The sequence below is a fragment of the Salvelinus fontinalis genome, chromosome 26, assembly GCF_029448725.1.
Source record: "Salvelinus fontinalis isolate EN_2023a chromosome 26, ASM2944872v1, whole genome shotgun sequence".
NCBI lineage: Eukaryota > Metazoa > Chordata > Actinopteri > Salmoniformes > Salmonidae > Salvelinus > Salvelinus fontinalis.
In genome coordinates this window covers 25,251,527-25,270,298 of record NC_074690.1, presented here as the reverse complement: position 1 = coordinate 25,270,298, position 18,772 = coordinate 25,251,527, and the positions used below count along the sequence as shown (strand labels likewise).

At 42.1% G+C, this 18,772-nt stretch overlaps 3 protein-coding genes across 4 annotated transcripts; 2 read left to right on the top strand and 1 right to left on the bottom strand.

Moving 5' to 3' along the window:
* The first annotated feature begins 207 nt into the window (after positions 1 to 207).
* LOC129824534 (dnaJ homolog subfamily C member 5-like) lies at positions 208 to 6,208 on the top strand. The gene is made up of 5 exons (XM_055884223.1): positions 208 to 326; positions 452 to 575; positions 3,129 to 3,342; positions 3,500 to 3,671; positions 5,837 to 6,208. Exons 2-5 carry the CDS (start codon positions 469 to 471, stop codon positions 5,920 to 5,922), a joined length of 579 nt encoding a protein of 192 aa, XP_055740198.1. The 5' UTR covers positions 208 to 326; positions 452 to 468; the 3' UTR covers positions 5,923 to 6,208.
* A 797-nt stretch (positions 6,209 to 7,005) lies between these two features.
* LOC129823994 (E3 ubiquitin-protein ligase TRIM63-like) lies at positions 7,006 to 13,253 on the top strand. Of its 2 annotated transcripts, none has more exons than XM_055883225.1 (9): positions 7,006 to 7,364; positions 7,706 to 7,881; positions 9,115 to 9,292; positions 9,604 to 9,699; positions 9,897 to 10,130; positions 10,389 to 10,411; positions 10,504 to 10,628; positions 10,812 to 11,191; positions 12,828 to 13,253. In XM_055883225.1, the coding sequence occupies exons 1-9, from the start codon at positions 7,197 to 7,199 to the stop codon at positions 12,921 to 12,923; spliced, it is 1,476 nt and encodes a 491-aa protein (XP_055739200.1). In that variant the 5' UTR covers positions 7,006 to 7,196; the 3' UTR covers positions 12,924 to 13,253. The 2 variants fall into 2 exon arrangements, with proteins under 2 accessions (XP_055739200.1, XP_055739199.1); XM_055883224.1 differs by having other exon boundaries at positions 9,112 to 9,292.
* On the bottom strand, positions 13,234 to 14,686 carry LOC129823995 (corticoliberin-like). The gene is made up of 2 exons (XM_055883226.1): positions 14,600 to 14,686; positions 13,234 to 14,197 (listed from the first exon to the last, which is right to left on the bottom strand). Exon 2 carries the CDS (start codon positions 14,175 to 14,177, stop codon positions 13,665 to 13,667), a length of 513 nt encoding a protein of 170 aa, XP_055739201.1. The 5' UTR covers positions 14,178 to 14,197; positions 14,600 to 14,686; the 3' UTR covers positions 13,234 to 13,664.
* Positions 14,687 to 18,772: the final 4,086 nt, after the last annotated feature.

Here is an 18,772-nt window from a genome sequence, read left to right as displayed (position 1 = left end):
AATCATTCTCCCAGACCCTTACCAAGGAGTTGTCATGCCTACCTTCAGTCTCACACAATACAAGCAGCAGACCATCTCAGCTGAAACCTGATCAAGCCTACACAGGCGTGTAGAGTAGACCCATTGGTGGCCTGGGAAACTCAAGACCTCTAGTTTATGAATGTTTCATTTCACCGCACCTCATGTCTGACAAACAGCTGCTAGCAGTCCAGTGCAAGTCCATCGCCACCATACACCTCAACAGGTAGGAAGAGGACTTAAACTGAGGACTTTGATACCATAAAGGAATAAGAAGGATAACTGCTGCATAAAATTAGGGAAGCCAGGTATTTATTTTGTCTCCTTGGATGATCATTTATTTTCTGTCAAAAGAGAGTTTCATGGTTTGACTGTTTTTTAATGGTTGTACTGGTATGAATCTAATTCCCCATTGTCCGCCCTCTTTCTCCAGCAGGTAATGGTGGTAGGATGTCTGAACCAAGGCAGCGCTCTCTGTCCACCTCTGGAGAGTCTCTGTATCAAGTGCTTGGGCTAGAAAAAGGGTGTACCCATGATGACATCAAGAAGTCCTACAGGTGGGAAATAAGGCACAAGCAATTCACATCTATCTATCTATCTATCTATCTATCTATCTATCTATCTATCTATCTATCATCTACCTACCTACCTATCTACCTACCTACCTACCTACCTACCTACCTACCTACCTACCTACCTACCTACCTACCTACCTATCTATCTATCTATCTATCTATCTATCTATCTATCTATCTATCTATCTATCTATCTATCTATCTATCTATCTATCTATAGAGGATTCAGAAAGTTTTCAGACCCCTTGACTTTCTCCACATTTGGTTACGCTACAGCCTTGTTCTAAAATCGATTAAATAAGTAAAAAATCCTCATCAATCGACACACAATACCCCATAATGACAAAGTGAAAACAAGTTTTTTGAAATGTTGCACATTTATTAAAATTAAAAAACAGAAATACCTTATTTACATAAGTATTCAGATCTTTTTCTATGAGACTTGAAATTGAGCTCAGATGCATCCTGTTTCCGTTGATCATCCTTGAGATGTTTCTACAACTTGAATGGAGTCCACCTGTGGTAAATTCAATTGATTGGACATGACTTGAAAAGGCACACACCTGTCTATATAAGGTCCCACAGTTGACAATGCATGTCAGAGCAAAAAAAAAGTCTACGGAATTGTCCGTAGAGCTCCGAGACAGGATTGTGTCGAGTCACAGATCTGGGGAAGGGTACCAAAACATTTCTGCAGCATTGAAGGTCCCCAAGAACACAATGGCCTCCATCATTCTTAAATGGAAGAAGTTTGGAACCACCAAGACTCTTCCTAGAGCTGGCCACCTGGCCAAACTGAGCAATCGGGTGAGAAGGGCATTGGTCAGGGAGGTGACCAAGAACCCGATGGTCACTCTGACAGTTCCTTTGTGGAGATGGGAAAACTTTCCAGAAGGACAACCATCTCTGCAGCACTCCACCAGTCAGGCCTTTATGGTAGAGTGACCAGATGTAAGCCAATCTTCAGTAAAAGGCACATGCCAGCCAGTCTCCCAGTCCCAGGCAGGGACTGGGAGACTAGTCAGGATCAAGGGAAAGATGAATGGAGCAAAGTACAGAGAGATCCTGGATGAAAACATGCTCCAGAGTGCTCAGGACCTTAGACTGGGGAGAAGATTGGAGAAGGTTCACCTTTCAACAGGACAATGACCCTAAACACACAGCAAAGACAATGCAAGAGTGGCTTCGGGACAAGTCTCTGAATGTCCTTGAGTGGCCCAGCAAGAGCCCAAACTTGAACCCGATTGACATCTCTGGAGAGACCTGAAAATAGCAGTGCAGTGACTCTCCCCATCCAACCTAACAGAGCTTGAGAGGATCTGCAGAGAAGAATGGGAGAAACTCCCCAAATACAGGTGTGCCAAGCTTGTAGCTTCATACCCAAGAAGACTTGAGGCTGTAATCGCTGCCAGAGGTGCTTCAACAAAGTACTGAGAAAAGGGTCTGAATACTTACATATGTAAATGTGAAATGTACGTTTTTTATCTTTTATAAATTCGCAAAAAAATATTGTCTGTAGATTGATGAGGGGGGAAAAAACTATTCAAACTATTTTAGAATAAGGCTGTAACGTAACAACATTTGGAAAAGGTGAAGGGGTCTGAATACTTTCCTGAATGCACTGTATATCTATCCCATCTACTGTACATCACTATCATATCTATTATCTATCACTATCTACATCATCTATATCTATCACTATCTATATCAACTATATATATCACTATCTATCACATCTATGTCTATCACTATCTATCACATCTATATCTAATCACATCTATATCATCACTATCTATCACATCTATATCTATCACTATCTATATCTATCACTATCTATCACATCTATATCTATCACATTTATATCTATCACCATCTATCACATACATGTGTATATCTAGCAATCACATCTACATGTGTATCTATCACTATCACATACTGTATACACTGACTATACCAAACATTAGGAACCCCTTCCTAATATTGAGTTTCATCCCCCCCATTTGCCCTCAAAACAGCCTCAATTCGTCGGGGCATGGACTCTACAAGGTGTCGAAAGCATTCCACAAGGATGCTGCCCCATGTTGTCTCCAATGCTTCCCACAGTTGGCTGGATGTCTTTTGGGTGGTGGACCATTCTTGAAAAACACGGGTAACTGTTGACCTTGAAAAACCCAGCAGCATTGCCCTTCTTGACACAAACCGATGCGCCCGAACTGGCACCTACTACCATACCCCGTTCAAAGGCACTTCAATCTTTTGTCTTGGCCATTCACCCTTTGAATGGCACACATACAAAATCCATGTCTCAATTGTCTCAAGGCTAGATCCATGGCTAGATCCAGACAAACAAGTGTGTGTCTAGATAAGTCAAATAAATGACCATAATGAAATCCATAGAGAACAGAGCTGTATGGTAAACACTAAACAGACAATACAGCCTTTATCTTTACACACCATCTCACCCAGTTTCTGAAACCACAAAGGAGAAATCCATATTTTTGTGTGTTCATTTATTTACTTTTGAATTACTTTCAGAAAATTAGCTCTGAGGTACCACCCGGACAAGAACCCTGACAACCCAGAGACGGCAGAGAAATTCAAGGAGCTCAACAGCGCCAATTCCATTCTGTCAGACGTCACCAAGAGAAACATTTATGACAGCTACGGCTCCCTTGGCCTTTATGTGGCCCAGCAGTTTGGAGAGGAGAATGTCAACACATACTTCATGCTGTCTACCTGGTGGGCTAAGGTGAGCTTTCCCAATCATCTGGAATCCCTGGATTGTTTTATTGTGCATGGAGGGGAAAGATTGGTGCGAGCTGCTGCGCTTGTGTTTGAGTCTGTCTGCGTGAGTGCGTGCATGTTTTTGTGTTGTGTTAACCTATAGTATATCTCTCTCCTGTCAGGGTCTCTTTGCCTTGTGTGGCGTGATAACGGGGTGCTACTGCTGCTGCTGCCTGTGCTGCTGCTGTAACTGCTGCTGTGGGAAGCTGAAGCCCATGCACCCTGCAGAGGGAACAGACAGCTTTGTCTCCCCTGAAGACCTGGAGGAGGAGATCCGCCACGACAAGGAGACTGGTGAGGGGACACAGTCAGTGGGTGAAGACACATATACAGAGACACACACACACACACACACACACACACACACACACACACACACACACACACACACACACACACACACACACACACACACACACACACACACACACACACATACACACACACACACACACACAGTTGAAGTCGGAAGTTTACATAAACTTAGGTTGGAGTCATTAAAACTCGTTTTTCAACCACTCCACAAATTTCTTGTTAACAAACTATAGTTTTGGCAAGTCGGTTAGGACATCTACTTTGTGCATGACACAAGTCATTTTTCCAACAATTGTTTACAGACGAGTATTTCACTTACAATTCACTGTATCACAATTCCAGTGGGTCAGAAGTTTACATATACTAAGATGACTGTGCCTTTAAACAGCTTGAAAAATTCCAGAAAATTATGTCATGGCTTTAGATACTGGAGGAAACAGGTACAAAAGTATCTATAGCCATAATAAAACGAGTCCTATATCAACATAACCTGAAAGGCCGCTCAGCAAGGAAGATGCCACTGCTCCAAAATCGCAATAAAAAAGCCAGACTACGGTTTGCAACTGCACATGGGTACAAATATCGTACTTTTTGGAGAAATGTCCTCTGGTCTGATGAAACAAAAATAGAACTGTTTGGCCATAATGACCATCGTTATGTTTGAAGGATAAACGGGGAGGCTTGCAAGCCGAAGAACACCATCCCAACCGTGAAGCACGGGGGTGGCAGCATCATGTTGTGGGGGTGCTTTGCTGCAGGAGGGACTGGTGCACTTCACAAAATAGATGGCATCATGAGGGGAAAAAATTATGTGGATATATTGAAGCAACATCTCAAGACATCAGTCAGGAAGTTACAGCTTGGTCGCAAATGGGTCTTCCAAATGGACAAAGACCCCAAGCATACTTTCAAAGTTGTGGCAAAATGGCTTAAGGACAACAAAGTCAAGGTATTGGAGTGGCCATCACAAAGCCCTGACCTCAATCCTATAGAACTTTGTGGGCAGAACTGAAAAAAGCGTGTGCGAGCATGGAGGCCTACAAACCTGACTCAGTTACACCAGCTCTGTCAGGAGGAATGGGCCAAAATTCACCCAACTTATTGTGGGAAGCTTGTGGAAGGCTACCCGAAACGTTTGACCAAAGTTAAACAATTTAAAGGCAATGCTACCAAATACTAATTGAGTGTATGTAAACTTCTGACCCACTGGGAACGTGATGAAAGAAATAAAAGCTTAAATAAATCATTCTCTCTACTATTATTCTGACATTTCACATTCTTAAAGTAAAGTGGTGATCCTAACTGACCTAAGACAGGGAATTTTTACTTGAATTAAATGTCAAGAATTGTGAAAAACCGAGTTTAAATGTATTTGGCTAAGGTGTATGTAAACTTCCGACTTCAACTGTACTAGCATGTTATCAGATACCCATAGACTTCCAGACTTTGCGCTAACGCTAGTTAGCATTGGATCGTGAAACTACCTCTAACATCCTTCATACTGGGACATACAAACGATATCCACGAGTTCTTTTGACTCTGGGGAAGTAGATAAAGGGCCTCATTTGACAAAATACGAAGTATCCCTTTAAGAAACACATAGGCTACTCTTGCCCTATGATTTCAACAGCACAATATTTATATAACATCCATGTTAGAAAAAAGATCCCTGCTTAAAAATTCACTGTTCACTTTGAATGGTAGTTAGAGGTTTATTACATGTTTGCAAATGTGTGGTAAGCAGTGTAGACAGATAAATAGCTAATTGTTTCTGCCAACGCATCAATTATGAGAAGTTGATGGGCAAATTTGTACAATGAGTTCATGTCTCTGGAGATTCAACAACAAGTAGTTGTGATGGCTTTGCGTTGATGTGATACATCATCTTTGTGCCATTCAGAAACATTTATTATAACATCTTGGTAGAATAATAGAAGATCAAATAATTTCTAAACATACCTTTACATCTTCTGCAAACAACAAACAAACTAACTATACCGTTAAGTAGTGAAAGCAAAGTGTAACATCAATGAATGGAACGAGCGAAAATACAACAATAAGGTTGACAAAGGTATCTATGTTGATCATTTGATATTGTAGGGAATTTTAGTGTCATTATTCACAATGTTGTTGTGTAATCCTAGATGTGGACACTCCGGTTGTGCACCAGCCAACTAATGCCAGTGAAAAGACACAGTTGATTGGGGATGGCCACCGAAGCTACACCTGAACCTGGACATCTACAAACCGTAGAGAGGCACTAGACTACATAAACACTACACAGTCCATTTCTATGTCAATGGATGTTCCCACACTCTAACGTCATTACATTCTCTGTAAATAAGTGCTTTTGGTAGTTTTTTTGTTTTTTTAAATCTTGATTTCTGTTTTCATTGGAGGTAGTTGATGTCATTGTTCTCCTGCAAACTAAATCCATCATCTCCTTTCACTTACCTAAACACTCTGGAGTGCATTGGCTTCACTTGTCACATAGTACAAATAGCTCAGTGTGTAAATATTAGAGTATGTGTATGTATAAAAATAGAACAAAAGTATTTTGTTGAAAATAAATGTATGATTTGATCTGTCTATACAATCAACATGAAATGGTATCTGATTTATTGGTATGAGTGTATATATATAGGGTATATTTGTTTTAATGCTGTAGGCTGATGACAGGTTCAGAATCAATGTGTGTCTGGGGCATTGCTTACAGTATCAGCATAGCGTAATTTATTCAAGGTCACATACTGGTATTTGCTTTTAAAATTAGGTGACCAATGTTTCGCAATAGATTATGTTTGTCATTGGGATATGGACTGGCGTCTTTTGACATTGATCCCAATCATTTCACAGATGTAGGCCAACTTGAATGTTTTCTACAAAAGCATTATTGCATTATAGGGCAATTATTGTTTATTGATTAACAACTCTAAACGAAACGGAGTTATAGCCCACTATTGTTCAAGAGTCAGAGCAGTGACTTGCCATCATGAGTTTGTTTGAAAGGCTCTGTCCGGGGGGAAGTCTAGGTACAGATCTAGGATCAGCTTCCCCTCCCCCAATCCTAACCTTAACTATTAGTGGGGAAATGCAAAACTGACCCAAGATCACTGTCTAGGGGCAACTTCAGCCCACTCTGTTTGATAGAGGTATGGGCTTACCCCTTCCTGTTTCAGAGGTGGTAACAGCTGGACCCCCTAACCCTTCTCGTGACATTTTCATATATGGGCAAGTAAGCATGGCAACCCTTGACGTGGGGGTTTCTAAAAACAGCCTGTGACACTCAGTGGATTGCCAGCTAGGGAGCAATGCGACCCGGTCGAAGGAACTTTGAGGACAGCAATGAGCGTCTAAGCAGGCCCAGTGACTCTGCATTGTTCTAAAGGAGTAGACATCTTTAATCTTTGCCAAGTCAGTTCTTTAGGGATTGAGGGACCGTTGGGGGACTGTTTGTTGGTATCCCTAAAGACAGCAGTAGTGGTTTTGTTTTTCCACTGTGCAATGAATATATCTCTGGGGTATCCACATTCCACAAAGCAAGACAGCACTATGGACAGCTTGGAGAAACAGCTAATTTGCCCCATCTGTTTGGAGATGTTTACCAAACCGGTGGTGATTCTCCCTTGTCAACACAACCTTTGTCGAAAATGTGCCCAAGATATTTTCCAGGTAGGTTGGTTATTTTACAGCTGAACTTTTAACCTTTAACCTTTACTGCTGTCTCTTAAAGGTTTATCCATTCATATACATTACATGTACAGAATTCTGACATTGTAGTGAAGGTATTGCTCATCCTTTAATTGTCAGTATTCAATTACCACTTATTCCATAATGCTGAAAAGAAACAACGTGTTTCCTCTTGACCCATGCCATTCCAGAATCAACTAACACACATTTTAACCAGTAAACAACGCAAATACTACTAACCAATATTAGACAACGGTAGGCCTATATTTAAACATTTCCACTGGCTTTATCTAACGCCATTGATACACTGATGTCCTGTGTAGGCCTCAAACCCTTATCTATCGACCAGAGGAACCACGGTATCTTCAGGGGGACGTTTCCGCTGCCCGTCCTGCCGACATGAGGTGGTCCTGGACAGACATGGAGTCTATGGCCTGCAGAGGAACCTGCTGGTGGAGAATATCATTGACATGTACAAACAAGAACAGGAGTCCTCAAGGTGAGACAATAAATGCCTAAAGGAAGACAGCAGGCCTAAGACAATTGGTCTGAGACAGACAGAATATCATTGATATGTACAAACAGGAGTCCTCAAGGTGAGACACTACAGGCCTTTTTAAAAAGATTGGCAGACAATTTAGTCCGAGGCACGCAGCAGCAGTCCTATGTAAATCTGGCCAATTAGACAAACAGCAAACCCTCACACCAACAAATCTGGACATCAAGAAGACTACATACTATCCTGAACAACACATAGAATGAATCGGAAAACTACTGATGAGAAATGGAAAATTGAATGAGAATATATATTTGTTTTTTTCATTGTGAAATTGGGTTTTACTCATGGGTGGCTGGACATATTGCCCATTAGTTAGATTTTGTTTTTATAATGTAGGCCAGTGAGGCAGCAGTGAGTTAAGAGAGTTCTATTTTTATTCCAATTTGAGCCGCACTACATTCTCTAGACATCAATATAGTATTTAGTCTGCTTTTAGGAGAGATAGACAGTACACAAGTAGTTGACAAAAATAGTTGACGTAGGAAAACCCAATGTTTTTAAAATACAACTTCTGTCATTAACTATCCATAGTAGATTATCTGCAACAGCTACATGTAAATTCACTTAACTACATCCTAATAAACCAAAACAGTAGATCTCTGAAAAGACGCCATCTGCTCCTGTCTTTTTAGCATATCATTTTTGCACAATCAATTTAAAGTTCTTGAGTAGATTACCGGGACAAGACAAATACAATTTTCACATGGACCTTTTGCTTGAATCTGGGAGCCAAGTGCAGAATGCGTTTTAGCCACAGTGGTGTGATAGGCTCATCAAGCAACTGTGGATTAGGCCTACGTTACGCAAGTGGACTATTAAAAACAGTTATTCAAAATGTTAGCATACTCTTGGTTGCCAAATAAACATAAATTATGGCTATTCTGAAATGCTAACATTCCATGAGGAGAAAGTATGGTTGTCTGTACTACATTTGTTCACTTACTTTGATGTTATAATATTATGGCTTGAACATTTTAGGCACTGTGGACACAAAGGTGTTTTTGTAACTTGCCAGTGTGACCGACATTACTGTGCTCGATTAACAGTATAGCTTCCTCGCTCACAAACTCTCACTGGTAACTCGATTTTTTTTAAAGGTCACCAGGAAGTCTTTGTCCAATATGTGGTGTAAACAGGATCCCTAAAGTATAACTGTCACCTGTTCTGTAGCAGCAAGCCTGAGCCTGAGCCTGCCAAGTGTGACCAGCCCATGTGTGAGGAGCATGAGGGTGAGAAGATCAACATCTACTGTGTGACGTGTGGCGTGCCCACCTGCTCTCTCTGCAAGGTGTTCGGAGCCCACAAAGACTGTGATGTGGCCCCACTCAACACTATATTCAATAAGCAAAAGGTTAACTTGTTTATTTCACATTTATATCTGTTTATTTCCTTTTTCATAATGATGCTTTACAGGTATATCAAATTGAAGTCAAACTTCCCCTTTTTCTAATGAACAGAGTATCAGAATTGGTACATAAAATCATAAAATGTCATTTAAAAAAAAAGTTATGCTGGACCTCTGTGTGTGCGTGTGTGTGTGTGTGTGTGTGTGTGTGTGTGTGTGTGTGTGTGTGTGTGTGTGTGTGTGTGTGTGTGTGTGTGTGTGTGTGTGTGTGTGTGTGTGTGTGTGTGTGTGTGTGTGTGTGTGTGTGTGTGTTCCAGACTGAGTTGACTGACTGTATAGCCATGCTAGTGGGGAACAACGACAGGATTCAAGGCGTCATGAGTCAACTGGATGAGACCTGTAAGACCGTTGAGGTAAAGCCTTCAACCTTTTCTCCTTTCTTATGTTTCGTCTATAACAGTATTTTCACATTGTATAAAACTTCAACAATATTGATGGTAAAAATGGTATGCTTAATTTTTATGCGCCCTCATTTTTGCTACTGACAATATCCATATGACCTAGTTATTTGTCAGTTTAACCTTACTGTACAATCATGGCTGTCTAACAGGAGAATGGCAGGAGGCAGAAATCCAGAGTGTGTGAAAGTTTCGATCACCTTTATGCCGTCCTGGAGGAGCGGAAAGGAGACATGACCCTGAAGATCAACGCAGAGCAACAGGAGAAACTGGACTATATAAACGGCCTCATGAGGAAGTATAGAGAGCACCTGGAGAACATGGCAAAGATCGTGGAGACAGGGATACAGACAATGGAGGAGTCAGAGATGGCTACTTTCCTGCAGGTGATGAAAAACATAGTTTTTGTCCAGAAAGGACAAATTACTACCACATAAAATAGCCATGTAAGCATCTGAAATTCTGTGTCAGTGATAAATCAATATCATAATTGGTTATGTACCATGTTAGAATAAAAAGTGTAACATGTTATTACAAACATGTTGCGCAATGTCTTCCGAGATGTTTTCTCAGAAGACATGTTGTGCAATGTCTACATCAGAGTTTTCTGAGAAGTAATTCCTTTCTCATCTTTGCTCCCACAGACTGCAAAGCCTCTTCTACAAAAGTGAGTACACATACCCTTTTTCCCAGTTTCAGACTATAGTTCTGGTCCTCAGAAACTACAGTGTAACTGTGATCTCTCTCTCGGTCTACCAGCCTCATTGCAGGCACTAACATCTCCCACCTGGACAAAGTGGAGCGTGGCTATGACAACATGGATCACTACACAGCTAACTTTGAGCGGGAGAGGAGGGTACTGCTCACTATAGACTTTGTGAAAGGTGGGGAGTATTGAGTATTGAGTGTGACGTTGGCATTTCAATGTTCTTTCACAATGTCCAAAATCACTTCTTCCAGTCCCACAAAAGAAACTATGCAAATAACAATTTCAAGATCAATGTAAAACTGAAGTCAAATTAAACAATTTACTATTTTTGTATTTTGAATTCTTGGTTGTTGTTCAGATGTTGAAGAAGATGAAGAATTTGAAGATGGAGAAGAGGAAGTAGAATTGAGGCGGATGACAGGGGAGACCCGTACAGATGTCTCCCCCTCTGCTGCAGGGCCCTCTGTCGTTAAGGCCAACCCTCCACAGCCCCAGCAGCAGATAGCAGCCCCACCCCTTCCTCAGAGACCTATTGAGACCCTAGGTGTCATGGCTACCCTGGCCAACCCACAGGGCCCCGCCCGTGCCACAACCCCAGTACAATTCCCATCCCTAACCCCAACACCAACTGCCACCGCACAGGCCAGCCCAGTCCACTTCCCAACCCCAACCACAACCCCTGTTCAGTTCCCAAACACAAATCTGGTTAACTTCCCATCAGCGGAGCCACCGACACAGGTGAGAGGAGCGTCTATGATACACTACAGTCTAGCCGTGAAATTGACTGAAAATGTCTATAATACATGATAGAATAATAACTCATGATCCCTGGCTAACTCCATCCCAGCAGCTGTCTAGTGCAGTGACAGTCAAGGTCACATTTGAGTTCACAAACCATATGGATATTTTTAAGTATAAAATGAAAATTATTATTGCTTGGCTTTTATCTCCCGCCCTCTGTATGTGGTTATTGAAACCAGTCAATATCCAATCTGTATCAGAATAGTTCAGTCATTGTTTAAAGCAGCTGTGCTCTGCTCAACTCAGAGTGGGCCTGCATGGGACCTGGCCTGTGTTACGTCAGTGGCTTTCACCTCAGCAGGAGGCTTTAATGATGAGACACCTGCCTGCTCTCTGGTTGCCGTAGCCCTGCGTGTGTTAGGGGTGAAGCAGGGAGGGGGACGCTGCTGTTTTCATAGGGATAATTATCAACCACTCTGTTACATGTCATCACCATTGAGTTTCATTTGCATGTGGAGTGCTAATTTGAATGAGCATAGAGTTTACACCAACATAATCATGTGGATTCAATTGAAAAGGGAAAAACCACCTGGAACAGTTTGTATTCATTCCAGAGGGAAAAAAATGAATGGCCTACAGATTCATAGAGGCGTTTACCAGAAAGGGTCTTCGTGTGTGTGTGTGTGTGTGTGTGTGTGTGTGTGTGTGTGTGTGTGTGTGTGTGTGTGTGTGTGTGTGTGTGTGTGTGTGTGTGTGTGTGTGTGTGTGTGTGTGTGTGTGTGTGTGTGTGTGTGTGTGTGTGTGTGTGTGTGTGTGTGTGCGTGGCATGTGCATAACCTAAAATCATCACTTGCATAACCTAAAATCATCTTGCTTACAAAAACTCTTATAATCCTGAAGAAATAAAGTTTGGTTGTTTTGTTTCCTCACAAGAAGTGGCTTTCTGTGTCACAGTTGTGGCTTTGTCTATTTTACTGCATCAGCTTTGGAGTCTGATAAAGTCTACCATTAGGATATGTTTATTTCTTCATTTGTGCACTGACTAATACTTAAGCACTCAGTCTATCACACTTAAAAGGTTACCCGCTTTAAATTGAAAACATGAGAAGTTTCAATTTAGTGCAATTTCAGGTCAAATTGCTGACTGATCTTGTATACTCTGAGGTTATTGTATGGATGTGGATATGGTAATTCAGGACATCATATTGATTGACACAGGACATATTGTGGGTGTGAGCAGGTGGGTATTAGTGTGGTGAGATAAATATGGTATACATTTCTTTTTATGTTAGAGTTATTTTGTATTTGGTATCTCAAAGAAGCTCTTTAGACTCTACAAAATATTTGATTTCCTTGTGTTAAATTAGTGCTTTGGAATATGTAAGCAACAATATTTTCTGTTGAGGCATGTCAGAATTCCTCCTTCATTTGACTTCTAATTTTGCATGGACCTGCTACAGATAACATAAATATTTCTTTATATTCTCTCTAAATTATACTTGACTTATTCAGTATGCATTGCGAGTTTTAATTTGATCCCATTTACAAACCCAATTCTGAACAATTTATACAACGAGTAGCTTTGCAATAGTTTGAGGGGACCTCTAATGTTTTTGCTCTTTGTTTTTCACAGATGACTTCTGATACGGCATCAAGTCAGCAAAACACAGATGACAAAGATGGAACCAAACACGTCTTCTCCTTTTCTTGGCTGAACAACCAGAAGTAGCTGTTAATTTTACCTCAAGACTATGACATTGTTGTAATACTAGGTATTGTTTTGGTTGAGTCAGCATCCCGCTGCAGGCACGGTTTAAATAATTACTATGTTACCGTTATATAACTGTAATTTATCTGTAAATCCTCTCGAGCATTTCTATACTACCGTAAAAACAAATGTTATTGGGCAGATTTCTGGCTTGAGAAATTCGTGCGTAATTTGGCACACCTTTTGGCAATAGATTTACGCGTGAGTCAGAAAAACGTCTCAATGTATCAAGACACTCAATTTAGTCTACACAGCAATGAAGCAATGAATATAACTTTGGAAACTTTTTTTATTACAAATATAAATATCAGACATTCTCTTGCACAACAAATATGATTGGTTGCTGATAGTCATATGATAGGCCTATTTTATTATCAAACTTGAAGCAGTTGTACAATGAGAGGGAATTCCAGAGAGAGAAGATGAAAGTTTGGACAATATATACAAAATACGTTATGCTTGAATACAAGTTAAGAACATTAAAGGATATTTGTGTTCACCATTTCAACTGGCCTTGCCTATTTCTCATCACACAATGTAATAACTACAAAGCGAATTACAACTCGATTTTACAAATCAATAAAAAATAATAACTGAAAGAACGAAACTTAACCAATTCAAGAGTAAAACAAAAATGGAATAGTAACGTACAGTTTATGTAAGATGTACACAACTTATTTGGTAAATGTATTTCTAACACTTTCATTTCCCGAATATGTCCATCATTTTCCGGTTACTATATGCCTGCTGAACTAATTGCTCGTCTCGAGCCATTTCTAGAACTTCCCTCAGCAGATGGAACGTCAGGTCCAATGAGATCGGTGGCTCTTCGCCCGGCCAGGTCCTCTTTCCTCTCTCCATGGAATCATCCATCTGGTTCGCGTAGCTGTTCAGAAACCGATTGCTGTTACCGACTTTACCTTGCAGAAGACGCTGCGTAAACTGAAGTAAAGCCCTGTTGACCGTTGTTGACCGCGCAGCAGCTCCAGGAGATGTATTCGACAATGAGGACTGGGGCGAATTTTGATTGGAGTTGTCAAGCCGAATGAAGTACTCCTCTCCTAGTCGCAGAAGAATAGGGAGTTGCTGTTGCAGCTCTGCCTGAAGATTGTGGAATGAATCAAGTGCTCCGGGGGTTTCAATAGCTCTACATTCATAGCGGGGTTGGAAGGCACCAAGTAGAGCCACAGCGGAAACGAAGACATTCACCTTCATCTCAGGAGAATGGGAGGAATCTGAGAAGGAAATGTAGGCTCATTTTCTCATGTTCATAATCACAATTAAATTAATTAAAGTGAAGATACATGTTGAGTAGCCTAGGATGTGGGTGACACTTTGACACATTTATTTTATTTTATCTGTATTGTATTTGCATTTATTGCCATTTGAAATCGAAAAACTAAATAAAAGCAGTTGCTTATGTTGTAATTGCTTATTTAATTACAATATTGTATTATTAACTTTTATGTTAACTATTACCACCTCATTGAATAATAGTTAATAGTGTATGAATCAACAGTTAAGTACTACAATTTATAGTAACTAGGATACATTTCTATCAATAATAAAATTATCTGCACACAACACCACAATTACTTCCCTAAAAGAAACAAACAATTCAAGTTTTTGTCAAATACCTGAGTTTAACTGTGACAGAAGATGTTCCTCTGAAGTTGTAACAAAAGTATATCCTATTCTACAGTTATTTTGCCTTCCAATGAGCCTGTAATAGTGCGTTTTTAAAAAAAGCATCGAAACAACACTTATATATCATAGACCTGAGGCCATGTCATCATGCTCTGACATGATGGTCTGCGCAAGCAGAGGCATCATGCCCGTAGGGGGCACAGTGGCATGTGCCCACTCATATTTGTCCTGTAAAAAATACAAATACAATATTTTTTTTATGTATTTTTTATTTTTGTTGTTTGTCTGTAATACTACTAGCCACCTAGCAATTTAATGAAGTTGGCTTTAGCCTTAGCTTTAGATAGGTTACCAATCTCCCAACCTCATAACTACTAAGAAGCCATTTCAGGCTATCAATCAAGTTAGAGTAGCTAGCTTGTCTAACTATCTTAGCTGTCATGCCTGCTAGCAAGGTTGGTAGTCAGGAGGATATAGACAGCTCAAGACATGCAGAAAAATAGACATATCTTTGTTTAAACATAGAATTAAGCATAATGACCATGGCTCTAGATTGCAGGAAAAAGCTGTTTCAGGTGTTTGAAAAATGTTCCAATTGATGGCCACAGTGGGGTTAATATCAGATGAGTCAAACAGTAGGTCTAATTGTGATGTGTTGTTTTCCGAAATCTAGAGTGCCATTGTTCAACTAACTATGGATGTGGCCTTGTTCCTGCATTAATTAATTAATTAATTAATTCATGTTATGGACAGTGGTACAGGGTGAATAGTAAAATACAATCTTCATCCTCTTCACCACCACCACCACCACGCTCTAGTAAGAGTCAACCAAACATCATACATTAGATGTCATGAATGTACATTTTCCCCCACAATAAAGTAAGGAATTTATTTTTAATTGGCTGCAGAGATCGATCAGAAATATTGTCTTTGCCCAATATTGTTTGATTCAAAATGGGTACCAAGTACCACTGTTATATTTAAACAACATGCAGTTTGGAAAGGGTCAACACAACGGCAAACGTCCAGATACACTTACCTGCCTGCCAAACTGGCAAGAGAGGTGGGTGGCCTGCACTTATGGAACACAGGAAAGACACCTGTGACCTTTTCCAACAGAAATTACTTGGATTGAATCACTAACATTTCAGACAGGACAACCTGAAATAGCAGAACAGATTACAAGGGAGAAGTAGCATTTCTGAGGGAGAAAATATTATATATATTTCACAGAATCATATTATCGCCCAGAGTAGGTTATGAATATAGTTCATTCATATACTATATAATGAAAGATATGAACTTGTAAGGCGTGCGTCCTGGCAGAAGAGAAGTCAGGCGCAGGAGAGCAAAGAATGTGTTACAACGGTGCAGTTTAATGATAAAAATCACAGTGAAAAAAAAACATATAAACAATGGGACAAAACCCCCAGACATAACGTGCACAAGCACTTACAATAAACAATACCGGACAAGGACATGTGGGGAACAGAGGGTTAAATACACAACATGGAATTGATGGAATTGAAACCAGGTGTGTGGAAAGACAAGACAAGACAAATGGAAAATGAAAGGTGGATCGGAGATGGCTAGAAGACCGGTGACGTCGACCGCCGAACGTCGCCCGAACAAGGAGAGGCACCGACTTCATAGGAAGTCGTGACAGTACCCCCCTCCCCCCCTTGACGCGCGGCTCCCTGCGCCTTGCGGAGGGCAAGGCGCAGGGCGATCCGGACGAAGATGGTGGAACTCCTGCAGCATTAAAGGGTCCAACACGTCCAAGACCGGAACCCAGCACCTTTCCTCCCGGGCCCCTCGCCCGACACCTCGAATCCAGTATGGAGCGAACAGAGTACGCTGGAGCCCCCTCGATGTCCAGAGGGGGCAGAGGAACCTCCCGCACCTCAGACTCCCGGAGCGGGCCAGCCACCACCGGCCTGAGGAGAGACACATGGAACGAGGGGTTAATACGGTAATCGGGGGGAAGCTGTAACCTATAACAAACCTCGTTCAGTCTCCTCAGGACTTTAAATGGCCCCACAAACCACGGACCCAGCTTCCGGCAGGGCAGGCGGAGGGGCAGGTTTCGGGTCGAGAGCCAGACCCGAACACTGGGGCCTCACTGCGAACACCGGGGCCTCACTGTGGTGGCGGGCTGCACTCTCCTTTTGGCGCAGTGCGGCCCGCTGAAGGTGAACACGGACAGCTTCCCATGTCTCCTCCGCGCACCTGAACCAGTCGTCCACCGCAGGAGCTCTCGGTCTGACTCTGATGCCAAGGTGCCAGAACCGGCTGGTACCCCAGTACGCACTGTAAGGGAGAGAGGTTAGTGGAGGAGTGGCGAAGCGAGTTCTGTACCATCTCGGCCCAGGGCACGAACGCCGCCCACTCCCCTGGCCAGTCCTGGCAATAGGACAGCAGAAACCTGCCCACATCCTGGTTTACTCTCTCCACCTACCCATTACTCTCGGGGTGAAACCCTGAAGTAAGCCTGATCGAGACCCCCAGACGTTCCATGAACGCCTTCCAGACCCTAGACGTGAATTGGGGACCTCGATCAGACACTATATCCTCAGGCACCCTGTAGTGCCGGAAGACGTGCGTAAACAAGGCCTAGGCAGTGTGTAGGGCCGTAGAAAGACCGGGCAGAGGGAGGAGACGACAGGACTTCGAGAACCAGTCCACAACGAACAGGATCGCGGTGTTACCCTGTGAGGGGGGGGGGGGGTCTGTTAGAAAATCCACCGACAGGTGCGACCAAGGCCGTTGTGGAACGGATAAGGGGTGTAGCTTCCCTCTGAGCAGGTGCCTTGGAGCCTTACACTGGACGCACACCGAGCAGGAGGAAACATAAACCCTCACGTCCTTAGCCAAGGTAGGCCACCAGTACCTCCCGCTAAAACAGCGCACTGTCCGACCGATCCCAGGATGACCAGAGAAGGGTGACGTGTGGGCCCAATAGATCAACCGGTCATGAACAGCAGACGGGACGTACAGACGCCCAGCGGGACACTGGAAGGGAGCGGGCTCTGCATGTAACGCCTGCTCAATGTCCGCGTCCAGCTCACACACTACCAGCGCCACCAGGCAGGAGGCGGGGAGTATGGGAGTAGGATCCATGGGCCGCTCCTCTGTGTCATACAGCCGGGACAATGCGTCTGCCTTCACGTTCTGGGAGCCTGGTCTGTAGGAAAGGGTAAACACAAAACGGGTGAAAAACATGGCCCATCTTCCCAGGCGAGGGTTCAATCTCCTGTGTGAAGGTGACATTAGAATGAACTGATCTGTAAGACCTTTCATGCATCCCTTCAAGAGCAAAGTTTCCTAAAATGTTCTTAGCACTAAGATCCTAATTAGAGCTGTTGAATGATTCTCTTCCCACAACACATACTGTAAGTCCAGGTTGTGTCCCAAATGGCACCGTATAGTCCACTACTTTCGACTAGGGCCCATGGCGCTCTGGTCAAACATATTGCACTTTAATAGGAAATAGAGTGCTATTTGGGTTGAATTGCAATATTCATATTGCATCAGACTATTGATTCAGCAATTACAGTCATATTGGCTCAATTGGGAACAAGACCAAGACACAAACTGCTGTTTAAACAAAATGTTCCACTAGATCCAGGAAAATAAATAGACAGGAATACCATTAAGGTAATATATGAATATGAGTGTTTCCAATTCATCATCTCTGCTTTCTCCACTCAGCTTTTCAAGACACAATGTTTCCCTCCCTACAACTTTCCACTCCCCTATCAGAATCGTAATCAGCTCCTTAGTTGCTGGACCGCCACTGGGCACAGATGGGGGAATGGATTTGTACGCTGTCCAATATTTATGTGTAACTATTTATGATAACAAGATAGATACAACATGTATTTTTGGTATCTCTTATCCTCGTACACAATTCACAAACAGCTTTTCAAACACCTGCTTCATAGTGTGAGATTGAACAATATAAGGGGATGTGTTCTTTTGCTTTGTGCTGATGTGGGATTACACATAGATGTTATGCTAAATTTAAGGGCATGGTCAGAATAGAGAAAATGTTCTGGTTAAAATCAATTAGTCTTTTGTATGTGCCTCATTCATTTTGAAGTTCCCTTTTGAAGGGTAAAATTTGGATGTCTCAGGAAGGTGTGTAAACCTACTTTGACCTT